The sequence below is a fragment of the Delphinapterus leucas genome, chromosome 16 (genome assembly GCF_059928025.1).
Source record: "Delphinapterus leucas isolate spDelLeu-1000000601 "Yukka" chromosome 16, BTC_Dleu_Yukka2, whole genome shotgun sequence".
Classification (NCBI taxonomy): domain Eukaryota; kingdom Metazoa; phylum Chordata; class Mammalia; order Artiodactyla; family Monodontidae; genus Delphinapterus; species Delphinapterus leucas.
In genome coordinates, this window is record NC_143144.1 from 18,016,256 (window position 1) to 18,033,544 (window position 17,289).

Sequence of the window (17,289 nt, forward strand, 5' to 3'; positions counted from 1 at the left end):
CCAGCCAAGCTGCACTTTAGGTACCAACACTAAAGAAAAGCACTTTAAACATGCAAGAATGTGAAGGAAACTGCACTCAGGTTGTGGAATCTACTAGCTCATGAGCTTCCTCTAAACAAGAGATAATTTTGGAAAGTACAACAAAAGGACAGGTAGTGAACATTATATATATTTAATTGCAAATCAAAAACTAAAACATAGGTGAAGTTACAAGTACAAGATTAGTATGTAAACACTATCCACCTACCAAAGGAGAAATACAACCCTAAAAAAAAAAAGAAAGGTAGAAAAGGAAGACATGGGAAAATAGAATAAGTTCATTGATTTCTACACAGAAAATAGTAAGTGGAAACAAAATGATATCATTTAAAGCAGAAAAACAAAATAGGAAAAGCCTAAGAAAAAAAGAACTAAGGTCATTATAAAGTTATCAGTATATAGTTTTTAAATATAAAGTTCTAGTAACTTCTATGACCAATAAAACTCTTCTTAAATTAAATAAAGAAAACAGACCAGGCTTCCCTGGTTGCACAGTGGTTAAGAATCCATCTGCCAATGCAGGGGACACAGGTTCAAGCCCTGGTCCACGAAGACCCCACATGCCACGGAGCAACTAAGCCCATGCGTCACAGCTACTGAGCCTGCTCCCTAGAGCCTGCGAGCCACACCTACTGAAGCCCACGTGCCTAGATAGGGCCCATGCTCCGCAACAAGAGAAGCCACTGCAATGAGGAGCCCATGCACCGCAACAGAGAGTACCCCCGCTCGCCACAACTACAGAAAGCCCACGCACAGCAACGAAGACCCAACGCAGCCAAAAATAAATAAATTAATATTTAAAAAAAAGAAAACAGACCACAGGGTAAAAGACAAGCTATAATTATAATACACGTAAGTTAACATAACATAAAAGAACATGTGACAAAGCTGAAACCAAATATATCAGTAATATATATGTAAGTATGCTTAACTCCTCTAGTAAAAGGATTTTCAGATAGGCTCATAATGTAAAACCGAACTCTGGGATGAATACAAGAAACACACCTTCAACCAAACAATTCACAAAGGTTAATAAACTAAAGAGATGGGCAAAGATACACCAAACAAATGCAAACAATAAGAAATCAGGGTATATGATCTTGTTCTCAGGAAACTGTAGAACTCAGATCCAAAAGCATTATAGGACAACAACAACAAAAGGACACTTTTATAATGCTAAAGGCTGCAACTGGCAATAAATATATAACAAGTACTAAAGTACCAAATGTTTCATAAAACATTAAGTACAGGATATACAAGGGTAAGACAGCAAAACCTTAATAACAAAAATCTTAACCTATCTCTTTCAGTCAAAGATAGTTCAAGCGGTCAAAAGATAAAAACATAATCAATAACATTAATCTTTTGCATATATATAAATATATATATACATATCGAACTTCGTACTCTGAAAAATGAAATATAACTTCAAAAGCCCATGACAGTCATGAAAATTGACCATATTAAGTCAGAAAGGAAATTTCAAAATATTTCATAAAGTAGAAAAAACTAAAAATTTATTTGCTCAAGATGCAACAAAATGAATTTATCTTCTGGTAATGTTGGAATAGCTCATATCAGAGAAATTCTCCCATAGAAAACAATATAAAATATGAAAAACTATTAAAAAACAACTACCTGAAGGGACTGGCAAGCAACCAAAACCAGGAAGAAATTAGAGAAAAGTCAACCCCAGAGGAAAGAAGTGGCACCATGGTATATTCATACAGTGAAATATTACTTACCAATAAAGAGGAACAAATCACTGATATACGCTAGCTACCTGAAGAATCTCAAAAGTATTATGCTGATGAAAAGGATAGGGTACACACTGGACAATTCCATTTGTATTAAGCTCTAGAACAGGCAAAACATATGGTGGGGGGAAAAAAAGCAGAACAGTGGCTGCCTCTTGAAGTGGGGACAGAGGCAGGTACTACTAATCCAGCTTTGGGGAAAAAGAAATACAACATATCCAGAAAGCATGATTTATTCAAAGAGGGAAAAAAAGGCAACCCCAAACTGACACAAGTAACAAATGACTGTTTATGAAACTGATAACATAACCATACAGAGAGAAAAAGATCATTTTAAGTAACTTTTAAACATAGTCTCCTAACCCTTTATCCACAAGAATGTATGTATATTTGTATGTATACACACATACACACTCACAAAAAGGAACTTTCTTTGAACTGCATCATAAAAAATAAGATGAATTGACAGATAAATAAAAGGATATAGGATAAAGTAAATATAGTAAAATATTAACTGCAGACTCTAGGTGATGGATATATCAGTCTTCACTGTACAATTCTTTCAACTTTTCTGTATATTGGAAAGTTTCCATAATTTCTGTATGTTGGAAAAGAACTACAAGGACATCTTGAACTTACCCAGGTGGGTTTATGTCAGCAATCATATTGGTACTATAATTATGAAACTATTTTATATAATCATAGTATAAAACAAATAAGAAACATATAAAACAAATAAGGAAATATATTACTGTTGGTTAGCAATTAAGATTTTCAGCATAAGAAAAAGAGATACAAATATAAAGTAATTCAAGAAAACAAAGCCTATAAATATCAATATAAACTCATGATTTTTAAAAAAGTCTTTCCCATAGCTATGTCCTTTTCAAGACCTAAAAGAAGTGATCCCTAATAACAATGAGCACACCTAGTGCCCACATCTTGGTTTCAAAGTACTATTCACCATTAAAGGGAATCAGGAGTCATTAGAGAAATGGCCGACTCTAGGTCTAAGGCACAGAAAATACAAGGCAAACCTGGGTCACCTTTTGGGCCAGAAAGTAAGAAAGTTCTTAAAGACTTATATAGAAGCAGGTCAAAAGAAAAAAGAAGCCAGTTTGACGGAACTTCCATTGAACAAAATTAGGAAAATTTAATCTATCAAAATGATTAATGACTATAAATGATAAAACATTGAATAAATAAAAATCCACAAATCTATGGAAAGAGAAAGAAGAGGAATGGCCTTCCTTACAGAAGAATATTAGCTAAAAAGTATAGAAAAAAATAATAGAATTAGATAATCACTGTCTTGTAAAGCCCTAATAATTTAGGCAAGGATCATAAATGGATACAGTCATTAAGTGAAAGCTTGTTGGATAACAGAATATTCTCCCAGCCCCAATGTAATAGCCCAAAGGTTACTTATGAATTGCAAAGGGAAAACCATTATATCACAGAAGAGAAATGTGGCAACCGCCATCTAAACCAAGGGATCAAACTCAGCATCATTTAGAGCAGTAAAAACAAATATCACATCGTACCACACTGGCAGCATATACAGTACCCAACCTAACCAAGAAAAATTCTTGCAAAAAAATGTTTAACCTGAGTCTGATTAAGTCTGATCCAACTTCCAGTTACAGCAAAAACAGGGAATGTGAGAAACGGTTCAATAATACCAAAAGAAACAATTAGATGATGGGGTTTGTGGGAGGCCACCCCAAAATATGCCAAAGTGGAATGTTGACTATTTTGAATTAAAGTCACTTGAGAGGACTTTCCTGGTGGTGCAGTGGCAAAGAATCCTCCTGCCAATGCAGGGGACACGGGCTCGAGCCCTGGTCCGGGAAGATCCCACATGCCGCGGTGCAACTAAGCCCGTGAGCCACAACTACTGAGCCCGCGTGCCACAACTACTGAAGCCCACGTGCCTGCAGCCTGTGCTCCGCAACAAGAGAAGCCACCGCAATGAGAAGCCTGTGCACCACAATGAAGAATAGCCCCTGCTTGCCGCAACTAGAGAAAGCCCACGTGCAGCAACAAAGACCCAACGTAGCCAAAAATAAATAAATAAATAAATTTATTAAAAATAAAATGAAATCAAGTCACTTGAGAAACAGCCCATGCAAGAAGAACACCCTAACCCTCCTTTGTTCCCCTGAAAGCAGGAAACAAAGCTCCCATGGGAAGATATCCTCCCTATGCTGGAGGATGGAGGGCATCCTTATTACCAGAGATACAGAGTTTGGGGCAGAGGAAGCTGTATAAACAAACTTCATTACTTCTTCATTAATTTGCTACTCCAAGCCCAAACCCTTTTGTTTTGTCAAATCTTCACAAATAATTTACTCTTTGTCTAAAAAGGTGTATAAACAACATGCTTTGGTCACCTCTTGAGTCTTATACCTATGGGACCACCATATGTACGAAATTAAATTTGTTTTTCTCCTATTAATCTGTCTTGTACCTATTTAATTATTAGACCAGTCAAAAGAACCAAGAGGGGTAGAGCAGAAATTCTTCCCTCCCCTAAATAGACAAATATACAGCACAGAATATTTTTAAAGGATATTTTTTAAAGTCTAGACTCTTCAAAGCATCAATGGCAAGGAGTTTTTAGATAAAGGTAAAATGATTAAAGAAACATAACCAAATGAATCTTGGCTGAATTCTGGTTTTGGAAAAGGAACTATAAAGAATTTTCTTTTGACAACTAGGTAAAATTGAATATGGACTGAATATTAGTGGACGATTATGCAATTACTGTCAATATTTTATATATGATAACCATATTTTGGTTATATAGGAGAAGTTCTTGTTTTTAGAAGATATACCCTGAACTACTGAGATATACATGCCATGTTGTCTGCAACTTATTTTCAAATGGTTCAACACAAAAAAAGAAAAATGTGTATGTGTGTACATGCATGCATGCATATGTGTGTGAGTATGTGTCTGTGTGTATGAGTACCAAGATAGAGAAGGAGAGTGGATGAACATATATGGCAAACTATTAACTGGTCCTTCCAGGTGGAGAATATACATGATGTCTATACTATTCTTAAACTTTTTACATATGAAATTTCATAATAAAAAGTTGGTTTTAAAAAAGTGAACGAAGTAGAAAATAGTAAATGATAATCTGGAACATGTCAAGCACAGAGGCCAACAAAAACAGGAAGAACCTAAGAACATGGAAGAAAGTAACAAGAAGAAAAATGAGTAACTGCCATATAATTAACTGTTATTAAATTATAAGCCCTATTTGCTCATGATACACATGGAAGGGAGGAGGAGGCAAAACGTTATGAAGCACAAATTATATTGCTCTTAAATAGTTATATAGCACTGTTAGGTGTTCTGGGGATACAAAGAAGAAAGAGAAAAGAATCAACATTAGTTGAGTTGCCTCCAAGCTCCAGGCACTAAATCCTCAAAAATGACCGTATGAAATGAGTGGTGATATCATCTCTATTTCTTCATCTAATAAGTAAGAACCAACATTGTCCCTGCCCCTAAAAGTTTATAATTTAATTGATAATACATGCTCATAAATGGAATATAGACTATTAGAATATAGTATACTACAGTGAGATATTCATGGTTCAGATGCTACTAGAACTAAAAGGAGGCAAATAATCATTTTTTGAGTCCTTACTATGAGCATAAAGGAAGAAGTGATCTTTTTCTGAATACAATTTCAAGGGAAACTTTGATGATGCAAGTAGGGTATTGCAGAGCAAAAGAGGTCTTATGAAATGGGAATGGAAGATAGGGCACTTCGGTATAAGCAAAAGCACTGGAGACAGAAAAATTCAAGAACTGTTTTGGGGATACAGATCAAGCATTTGGCTGAAATAAATCTGTAAAGTAGAAAGTTAAGAACTAATTTGTAAACTACTATGAAAGTAGTTTGAGATCAGACCACGAAGATCCTGGAATGCAATGCCTACCTAAGGAATTTTAGTAAATGGAAACCATTAGCTGTTTTTTAAGAAGTGGACCAATATAAGCAAGTCTTTTAAGTAGGTATATATGGGAGATAGTCTCGTTTACCACTTAAAAGACTGGCATATTGACAGACTGCTGTAACCAAGTAATCCTACCCTTTGAACTAATAAGGCAGTCAGCTGTCCGTGCTCCACTCCATACCCTCACTAGCTACTGTCTACTCAACCTAGGAAACTTTCCATATTCTACTTTTTTTTGAGTCACCCTGACTCTATTATGAATTTTACACAAACCTGGGTATCTTTCGCATATTTAGATGTAAAAAATAGTATACCAGAAGGTGTTTCATAATTATGAATTTTACACAACTCTATTATGAATTTTACACAAACCTGGGTATCGTTCACATATTCAGATGTAAAAAATAGATAGTATACCAGAAGGTGTTTCATAATTACATACATTTAAGGAGAACAAAGCTTCTGTTACATTATTAGAACATTATGGTAATGGAACATTTAACCAATTACCAATATTCTCAGATAGGTGGTTAAAAAAAGAATAAATGATATGACTATATCACTGATTTCTCAAGTGGGGTTCCTCAACTAAACCAGAGAATGACTATTTTCTCAATTCTCCCAAGAATGGTACCAAACTAGTACTATTCTAAATACACGGAAGTTAAGTCATTGTATACAATGCATGTCTTGGGGCATTACGGCTTAACTCTTTCCTGGAACCCCAGTTTAAACAGGCTGTAAAATGAAGTAAGACTATTTGCTTACTTTAATAAACTCATAATAAATTGAGAAATAAGTGAAACTGTTTGCAGAATGGTTGTTACTGTATCAAGAGGACCTTGAGTAAATACCTATTAAAAAAACCCAAAACTCATGCACTAGTTTTTATCTCATTTATCTCATCAAAAGTTACTTATCTGATCACTTCTCTATCTGCCTGTTCTTAAATATTTTCCCTAAAAATTTATTATTTCAGTTATTTTGTCTCACCATCCTTTTCAATACTCTACTGCCAGATAACCTTCCTAAACACCCATTTTATCATGCCTCTTTCTTACTGAAAATAAAATGGTAAAAGATAAATAATGAAATAAATGTAAAGCTCTATAACAACTTAACAGGACAGCTTGGGGTAGTACAAAATACATGGGCTTCTCTGGGGAGGGTTAAGCGAGGCTCAGGCTTTTAAGTCGTTTGGGTTCACATCCTAGTCACAGAGTCACTGTGTGCCCTTTGAAACAGTTATCTAATATTTTCCAATTTCCTGTTCCCAAATCTTTAATAAAGAGGTTTATACCTCTCTCAGTTTGTGATGTGGCATTTGTGAAACCCTAGCACAGTACCTGGCACCTAGAAAGGCTGTCAGTTAATACCAGTTAACCTGATATCATTGTAAACTTTCTTGAATTTTGCTACCCACTTCCTTTTCAACTTTGGCTTGATCTTCAGCCTCAACCAAACACATCTCTTCAATGTTCTTGAATTCATGCTCATTTTTCACCCTAAGCTTTTGTTTTGCTATTTTTCTTACTTTTAATCTGCTTTCTTTCTACTCAACAAACCAAACACTACCCATCCTTTACGATCTGGAAGATTCAGACCCAATTCTTCCATTAGACCTTTATCGATTCTACCATTTCATACTGATTTGATTCTTCTTTGAAAGAGTCTAGATGTATTGTCTGTATTAATTTTTTTTACATTTTATCACAAAACTTTAGAGAAGGAAGACTAGTGGTAGGTAGGAGACTCGTTAAAATGCTATTTTATTTCTGGTAGCAAAGTAAAAGTGGAGCACTTTTCTATCTTAAAGACCATCAAAACCAAGCTAAGGAACAGACTACTGAGTCTCTAAAGGTAAGGTATTTGAATGCTGAATATACAAATATACTCACATTTCGACAAATTCTGTTCTTTGAATTTGGATACAGTAGCACAATACTAAATAAGTGTTCTACAAGTAGTAGATATTCAATAAATATTGGATTGACTAATCAAATGGCATAATTTACATAACTTTCTTCAAGGAACTAAAAAAACTATCATGGATTCTCTTTTATCTTTAGATCATTTTTATGTAGTAAGAAGGAAAGTACTATAATTTCCAGTTATGTTTGATCAGTAACCTCAGGTTATATCTGCACATAACAAAATGAAGTTGTAAACAAAATAATTCATATAGAATATTCAGATTTTTTAAAGAAATAATTCAATAATTAATGGAGGCAAGAAGTGATGAACAAATATAAATGTTCAAATATAAAACAAATATAGCATCAAAGCTATTTTCATCTATCAAAGATAATCAGTAAAGAAACTGAAAATTGTACACATCTTCAGTTGAGAGTCCCAGATATTTTTTCTTATCTTTGTTATAAAAATCCAACAGGAATTAAGCTTATTTAACATTTTTCCAAATCAGCAACTTCAGGAAAGTTGTTAAAGAAAATGGCCAGTTCACAATTCATTATAAATACTTAAAGAACATGAATATGAAGGGTAGACATGATTCCCAGAGGAACATTCCATATAACTGTGAGAAATGATATAATATTGAGTGTTTAGTCCCACACTGTACTTAAACCAGTGCTTCTAAAATTCTTCCACTTAAACAGTCCCACCCCTTGACAACATATTGTTATAAAGGCTGGGGAGAAGGAACATGTATCCCGATGAGTAGCATAATCCAAAACCATGCCACAATCCTAAATTCCTCATGCTTTATCTTAAAAATTCATGCTATAAAAAGATATGCCATATTTATTCCTTGGCTTTGCATATCTTGTGATACAAAATCATCTACTCTAAGTAATATATTTGACACAGCTGGTGAAGCACTGACTTAGTCCAGTGTATGTGTATCTGAAAAGTATTTTCCTGGATTATGATACTGGAATAATTTCATTTTATAATGCCAGGGATAAATAATAGTGAAAACTGTTTGACATACATTGAGTACTAATTACATAAAAGGTATTATTAGGTTTTTAATATATATCATCTTAATTTTCAAAATGTAAATATTATTATGTCAAGTGTAATGAAGGAAATAAGGCACAAAGAGATTAAATCGCTATCCCAAGGGAATAAAGCTAATAAATATTAGCCACTTCGTACATAAGTGTTTATTTTACGATTTCATCAATATTCTATTTTTACAAAAATCTTTCTCTGACCTGTGTTTTTACCTTACTTTTCAAGAATTTCATGGAGGTGTACCATGAACAGCCCAATCAATGGCCACTAATGTCTAAAAAGAAACTTTTAGTTAGTGTTACAGCTTTAAGACCGATCAACAATGGATAATGTGAAACCATTTATATTAAAAAGGAAACCAATATCTAGCCACTAAATCGAGTCAATCCTAAGGTCCAAATAAGACTTGGCATTGTAAATAGGATAGGATGTAAATTTCATACACAAAATCCAGACCTGATCCAAAAAGGCAGCATGTAGTGACAGAGAGAACAAGGGCCAGAAGTTACTTAGCAAATGGTAAGTAACCTCTCATTAGCTTCTGTCACTAGTTAGAACACTCACTAGTGTTCTAGCGTCACTAGTGTCACTCAAGTGTCCTTGAGTAAGTCACTTGCCTCTCTGGAACTTACACTCAACATATGAAAGGAATGTGTTAGCAGATTTTTAAGTTCCCTTCCATTCATATCTTTAAGTCTATTCATAGCTTTAATCCCATTCATAGCTTTAATTCCATTTATATCTTTAATTTTGCTGCCCACTCATTTCAATTTCTAAGTTTCCATTACTCTCAGCTAGTATCTTTTTATCAGTTTATTTTTAAGCAATTAGTTTTTTTAAATTTACATTTCTATACACTCAGATATCAGTCTTAGTCCTTCTTCTTAAAATATTTCCTCACTCCTTGCTTCTTAACCACTTCATTTTACAATCTGGAAGTACTGAACACAACAAAACTGGCCAGTAAAAACTGCTGCCTTAATAGTAAGTTTACTCTGAGCCCTACTTAAAAATGTTTATGATATCAGAGGCTACTTCAATGTATTTTTTAAAAGCTTTGGTGATTTGACATTTCAGGTTAAATTATATGGTGTTGTTTTTTTCGTTTTCTGGGTTTTTTTTTTTTTTTTGCGATATGCGGGCCTCTCACTGTTGTGGCCTCTGCCCTTGCGGAACATAGGCTCCGGACGCGCAGGCTCAGCGGCCATGGCTCATGGGCCCAGCCGCTCCGCGGCATGTGGGATCTTCCCGGACCGGGGCACGAACCCATGTCCCCTGCATCGGCAGGCAGACTCTCAACCACTGCGCCACCAGGCAAGCCCTATATGGTGTTTTTAATGTAAATATTTAAGTACATTAAAAGCCATAGGTAAACAATGTCACTAACCATCTTCCAATTTGATTCGCAATCTGCTCTTCTAATTTCTGCAGCTCCAATGTGTAAGCCATTATTCGAGCATTGCACACCATGAGATTCTTAACTGCATGCAAAATCTGGTCTTTCTGAGTGCTCAGAGAAAGGAGTTTCCATACCCCTTCTCGTATTCGAATTTCTAAATGTAGTTTTTCTTGAATGCTGCAGTCCTTAAAAAAAAGAGAGAGAAAAAGCATTTTTAAAAGGTAGCAAAACCCAAAATTATAACATTTCTTTTTACCCCTAATAGATGGAAAATGTACTATCTAGTATTATATTTTTATAATACATTGGGAAAGTAACAAAGTTTTAGTGTATGATAGTATAAAATCTTTTAAAGGCTCTGTGCGAAATCTTAATTTCTTGCTTTATTAGGAAGTCTTTACAATCTACTGGATAAACAGAACAGAAACAAAGGTGAGAAATAATATATATTCTTACTGTAACTGTACAAGGTTGAATAGTGTCCCCCACATATTCCTGTCCTCCCAGAACCTTAGAATGTAACCTTATTTGGACATACTTTTGCAGATGTAATTAGTTAAGATGAGGTCATACTGGATTAGTGTGGGCCCTAAATCCAATGACTGTTGGCCTCATAGGAAAGCCAAGTGAAGACACAGAGGGATACATACAGAACTCCATGTGAAGATGCAGGCAGAAACTGGAGTAATGAGTCTACAAGCCACGGAACACCAAGTATTGCCAGCAACCACCAGAAGCTGGAAAAGGCAAGGACAGATTCTTCTCTAGTCCCTTCAGCAGGAACATGGCTCTGCAGGTACCCTGATTTCAGACTTTTGGACTCCAAAACTCTGAGAGAACAAATTTCTGTTGTTTTAAGCCACTCAGTTTTGGTAATTTGTTATGGCAGCCTCAGGAAACTAATACAAGAATATAATAACCAATGTGAACAATACAGCACATGCATGTATTATGTAAGTTGCACTGTGAGATGGCAAGATGTAACCGATGACACTAAATTAACCAAGGAAAAACTTTCTAAAAGAACAGATGCTGAATAAAGGAACTAAGGTTTAACAGCAGAGAGGTAACAGGCTATTTGTTAGGGTAAGCAATGTAAATAAAATCTCAGAAGCAAGAGAGTGAAAGAACTATGCTAAGAAAATGTCAGAAGCTTTAGCTACCTGGAACAGAGATCTAGAACACAGTTTTTGGATATATTTATTTTAGTTTTAAGAGTCACCATGAAAACTACTGAATCATTTTAGTTCTGAAAGTCTTTCCTTCTGTACAAGGATCTTAAAATGGCCTGGCTCTATAAACAAGTTTCATATGTAACATCAAAATTCTATAAACTGAAATGTATTGTTCTGATTTAAATTCAGTGACTTTTTAAAAACTATAAATCACTAGATACTCTTTAATATACTACAAACTTGTAATAATGCTTCAGTATGTCTATTTCTAAAAATGAAGAGATCATCCTAGCTTCTGCGGTTAGAAAAAGCAAAAAAATGAACGCTAGTTTACCTTTTAACTGGAATAAAATTTATATCAAAAATCTGAATGAATCTAATAACAGAATTTCCAGATATTGAAAGGACAATCTTTTCAAAAAGGAAAGCTGAAAGTTAGAGCAATAGTCTATGATGACCCGAAAAGAAAAACTGCAGATGATTTAGCTTGATTACCCAAATCAATCAGTGTGCTGTTCACACGCAGAAAACAGATCTGTTTAACTACCTCCTGTAATTACATCATGTAATCGCCACATAAAAACCTTCTTTTGTAGTATAACTCAAAACTGATGTACTATATAAATGTAGTCATTTGCTGCTTTTCCTTCTTTACACATGACTGAATTTCAACAACTCCATCTCATCTTTTTATGACTTGTCAGTCCCAAAGTAAATTCTTCTTTAATGTAATTAGTAATCAATTATAAGAATTATCTATGTGACCCATATGTCTATAGAAATAAACTCTGGCAGGCGGGTTAGCGTTGGAGAGTCTACTTAGGGAGAAACTTGAAAGTGGGATGAATAACTTTACCCCACAACTCAAATATAAACGAATACCATCTGGTGCCATTAAATTCAAGTTTGCTTTTTAAATACTACAGTCAGGCAGCCAGTTTAAATACTACAGTCAGGCAGCCAGTTGAAGGACTAGCACAGTCCTTCTTAAAGCAGGCTGCACATTAGAATCACCTCAGGCAGAGAGGAAGGGCCTTACAAAAGTACCTAAGCTTATGACCTACCCCAAAACAATTAGGATCTCTGGAGGTGGAACCTGCACTTTTATTTAAAGCTCCTCTGGTGATTTAGTGCACAGCCACAGCAGAGAACCAGGGCTGCACTACTTGAAATTCCCCAGCCATCTGGAAAGTTGCAACAACCTTTAGAAACCAGTAGGTGGCCAGAGACAACACTAAGGAATCAGTTCGGACTTCTAAAGGTTTCCATCTGGTAAATGAAGATTGTCTTTCTTCACTTATTGATAAAGACTTCATAAAAGTAGAGAGGCATGGGATATAGTGGAGAAAGGAAATGTAAAGTTAGGGTTTAAAAAAAATTACAGTATTTTTAAGATTAAATATTCAGTAAGGAAATGAGATATAGCTAGCAGATATTATATTAGAATTCTGTCCTTTAGAGCAGTGGGCAGCAAACTATAGCCTGGCCAGTACCTGTTTTTGTAAATAAAGTTGTACTGGAGCACAGTCATGCCCATTTGTGTTGTCTATGGCTACTTTCAAGCTACAAAGGCAGAGCTGAATAATTTCAAAAGAGACTGTGTGGCCCACAAAGCTGAAAATATTTACTATTTGTCCTTTTACAGAAGTGGTTTGCTGATCCCTAACCCAGCCAAATGAACATACTTAGTAAACTATGACCTTACCTCCCCTGCTCTACAGTGAGTGGATGTGGATCTGGGAGGGCTGACAGAAGATGGATAAATTAAGTGTATGCATTTTTTTTATTGGAGTATAGTTGATTTAAAATGTTGTGCTAGTTTCTTTTTTTAACACATTCAGGGTGAAAAAAAGGACCATTGTATTAGCCAGTTTTGTGTTCTCCATACAAGTTCTTTTAGTATAGTATATACTATAATACATAGTACACATCTATACTTTACATGCAGAGAAAACATCTCTGGTCAAGCAAACTACTCTAGCCAAGAAAAACATAATGGAGTCAAAGGATTTGTTTTAAGTTAAAAAGGGGTACAAAGTGCTCCTAGGCTAGGAGTGATGCCTAGTGCGAACCACAGAGAGAACAATGATCATGTAATGAGGGTGGCATTCAATGGTGATGCTTACTGACCTCAAAGAGGAAGAGTAGGGAGCGAAAATCATCACTGCCTCAACCATAATGGCAGAGTCAAGACTGACTAGGGCCCGTGACAAAAGCATGTTTCCCTGTATGCATCCCTCTTAGAAGTGTGTGAATTCAAGCCTCCAAGAAGAGCGGAGAATGGGGAGAGAGCCTTCCTTTTGTTATTTCTTCTTCAATTTTCTAAATAAGGGCTTGCTATCAGGTCAAAGAGAAGCCTTATCTCGTAGGTATTTAAAGTCAGGCAGGTAAAAATAAATGGATAGGGCAAGGCTAAGAATGAAACAGATGACTTAAATGTGCAAACTTAGATAATGTAGAAAATGGAAATATACTAGATTTTAAGAGCTAGAAGGGCACAAAGGAAGTACAAAGAAAATGACTTTAGTGTTGGAATTAGGCACTGACTAAAAAAAAGAAAAAAAACAAAAGAAGTTGGGCTGCTGGTAAGAAAACTGTAGTAATTCAGATAGAAACTATCACCCACCTAATGGGTATAGTTAAACCATGTTAGCTAAGAGAGCAAGATGAAAAAGATTGCAGAAGAGTATATACAGTATACATTCTTTCCAAAAGAAATTTTGTGTATTTTAAGAGTTGTTTACATACAGAGAAAAGTCTAGAAGTTGTTAACAGTGCTCATTCTGGGGAATGGAATTGGAGAAAGAATTCTTAAATTCATGTTTCTGTCTATGTTTACTTTTCTGCAATGAGAAAATATTATTTCTCAAATTTTATTTTTATAAAAATTTCAAAAGCTTAAACATTTGTAAGAAAAGGTAGGTGGCTATGCCAACTATTCAGATGAATGGGACAAAAGATAATAACAAAAATAAGTCATCTCTCAAGCATGTATGAGTGCTAGGTACTGTGGTAAGTACTTTAAAGAGGTTCTCAAATTCCAACAAATTTCTGTGATAAGCAGTTTACCATTCTTCAACTGCAGAAACTGCAACTTAGAAAAGACAGGTAACTTATTCAAGGCTGCACAACAGAGCTGGATTTTACCTTAATCTGACTCCAAAGCCAATATTCTATGCTGTGAGTAGTCACAGATGACTCCAAGGTTTGAGTAGAGGTGTTACACTAGTGAGTGACCATCTCAAAATCTTTGGTGCTATCCCTATCTGACGGCAGGTTCATTAGGATCAAAGGAAACACAAAGAGTCAGTGTTAGTCAAGTATAAAATTCTCTTACTGACCCTCAATATTCCCGTTAGGTTAAAACCTATTAATATTTTGCAATTTTTCTCCAAGATCCAAGCAGAAGGAATTCCACAACTCAATTATTTTAATTTGTTGCTGCCTAAGAATCTTTAAGTAATGTACTTTCCTACATGTAAATAATCCAGCCGTTACGTATATTTAAATATTTCTTTTCATTCCATGTAGCTAAACTTCTTTTATGACCTTATCCTCTTATCTCTTTTGTACCATACAAAAACATTTACTGGTGCACACAGCTCAAGAAATATACTTGATCGGCCTCACCAACACCTACATGGTAAGTGCAAGAACCTCAATATCACCAATTCACTAGAAATCAAATTTAAAAAAATAATTAGTACAATCAAAGGGAAACGGAGCAGGACCCTGTGGTCCTTGCCCCCCATGTCCTCAGCCTGCCTTTTTGCCCGTGGAAAAACTTGAGTCAAACGATAAGTTTAATCAGAGAAGTGAGAACATGCAGAAGCAAAGAAAAGCAGTCAAATGGGACAAAACAATAATAATTTAGTCAGTAAGCCAAGTCGAGGGCCTTCAGTTCCTTCTCAAGGGCTATAGGTAATATTCTGAGCCACATCCTGGGAGCTGTCTGATAGGTACTGAAACCCCCAGCAGGTGGACGTTAACTACATGGCGACCAGACTGCGCCGAGACATAAGCTGCCAGAATCCGAGAACTAGCCTCAAAGAAATGGGAACAAACCAACCCTGGAACTGAAGGTTAACTGTGCTTAAAATAATCACGACGACGCTGGTCAGACCACTGCAAGACCAATTTCAAGACGGCTGTCAGTGCTGGTTGTGCCGTTTCCACATGTGGCCCCTCCCTCTGTCTACAGAAGCTCAGGTCCAGAGGTTGTCAGCGGGGCAGAGTCAGCCTTTGGACAGGCGTCCAACACCGCACCCCACCACCCGACCCCAGCCTTTGCCGGCATCCAAAACAAAGCAAACTCCTTTCCACCAATCTTGCCTCTTTATTGGCTTTTGAGCAGCCAGCAGCCGGGCCCCAATTTCGGTAACAAAAGTACATAACAGGATAGAACAGAAAAGAAACACTCTGCATCGAAATGTTTGAAATTTTTGGAAATGCTGGCATAACAGCATAAATTACTGATAAAGTTACTGCCCTCTTCGCATAACGACTCAAGGTCTTGCTTTCCTTTTCACAGCATTATGGAGACTTCCTAACAATTTTCTATCTGCTGAGGGTTCTAAGGTTTACAGAAAAGAAAATGAGTTGCTAAGCAAAGGTAATAGGTGGGACCATACAAAATTGTTAATATTCTACCAATTTTGACCTACAAAACTCGGAATTTCATATGGTTTAATCTACTTTAAAAATAGGGAAAACACGGTGGAGAGTAAACTGGAAGTGGAGATCCAGCTCAAAGAGATCAGAGTTCTAAGTCCCATCTTTTAAGTTTTCTTTAAAGGTTAAGAGTGGAAAGTATAAACTTTTAATAACGGCCAAGAAATAATGTTGGACTATATTAAGTAGAAAGGTTCCTAACACACATTTTACATGGATAAATACCAAACACCAAACTTCTCTCCTATCCAATTCAAAAAGAATCCACTATCAGACCAACTTTTTCTCGAGTTCAGAGGTTGCAGTTTACTTCTCCAGCCCTCTCCACCAAGTTTATACTGTGTGTAGACAAAGCTCCTGCAGTGATTGTGCTTTGCGTCAAATCGAGTAATAAGCCAAGTGTCCTCCACAGGCCTCGGGTGGGCTTCCGGGATATCCCGGGGCTCCCATTCCCCCTGCGTCACCCACCCTTCCAAAAAGACAAGCGTCCCAATCCTGGGAGGAGGGGCGGCGGACAGGTGCGCCCCAAAACGCGCTTCGAGACTCCGGCGTCGCTTCCCCATTCCGGGCCTGTTTCCTCCCTAAGAAAATTGGGGGAGAGGGTGGGGAGACGGGAACGGGGAGATTTCCAAGCTCCATTAGGGCCTCAAAAGTGCAGTCGCCTAGTTCTTTGTTCCTGGCCACGGCGGAACACGAGACGCGAAGGGGCGGGGGGGGGGAATTTCCCGTCGTCCAGGCAAAACGACCGCTTGAGGACCTGAAGCCGGCTCCCTTCCTCACTCACCTGCTGAGCGGGAAGCCCCGCCGGGCGGAGCTCGGGTCCCCTCAGGATCTGCCCCTCCATTACCAGCGCCACAGCCTGTGCCGCCGCCACTCTTCCAAAGGTAAGATTTGAAAAGCCCGCCCCTGGCTGGAGCAGCGGAGGACGCCAACCGCCGGGACGTCCCGGCCGTACCAAGTCCCGGCGTAGAGGGGGCGAGGGGGCCTGCGAGCCGGCGCGCGCACGCGCAGTGGGCGCGCCCCGCGCCGCCCACGCCTGAACGTTGCGGAGACCCGAGTTCTCAGTGCCCGCTGGACAATAGGGAGCGGTGGGCCGACTTAACGCAATGCTTGGGGTGTGGGCGGGCCTGAGACAGGAGTGGGCGGGGTCGTGGGGAAAGCAGTGGTCACTGAGAGCACCTGACCTGGTGCACGATTTCGGCTGCTGGTTTTCAAGGCCAGCCTTTTGCGCAGGGAGCTTTCGGCCTGCATCCCACCGTAGGCCCTCCAAAGCGCTCGGGGTGGACTGACCCAAG

At 37.3% G+C, this 17,289-nt stretch overlaps 1 protein-coding gene across 1 annotated transcript in view; it reads right to left on the reverse strand.

Moving 5' to 3' along the window:
- Positions 1-16,915, reverse strand: part of RTKN2 (rhotekin 2) — an 88,349-nt gene extending 71,434 nt beyond the window's left edge. The window contains exons 1-2 of the mRNA XM_022560629.3: positions 16,779-16,915; positions 10,137-10,333 (exon numbers count right to left, since the gene is read on the reverse strand). Of these exons, the coding sequence (XP_022416337.1) occupies positions 10,137-10,333; positions 16,779-16,838 (257 nt within the window). The 5' untranslated portion in view covers positions 16,839-16,915. The remainder of the gene's footprint in view (positions 1-10,136; positions 10,334-16,778) is intronic.
- Between the last annotated feature and the right edge of the window lie 374 nt (positions 16,916-17,289).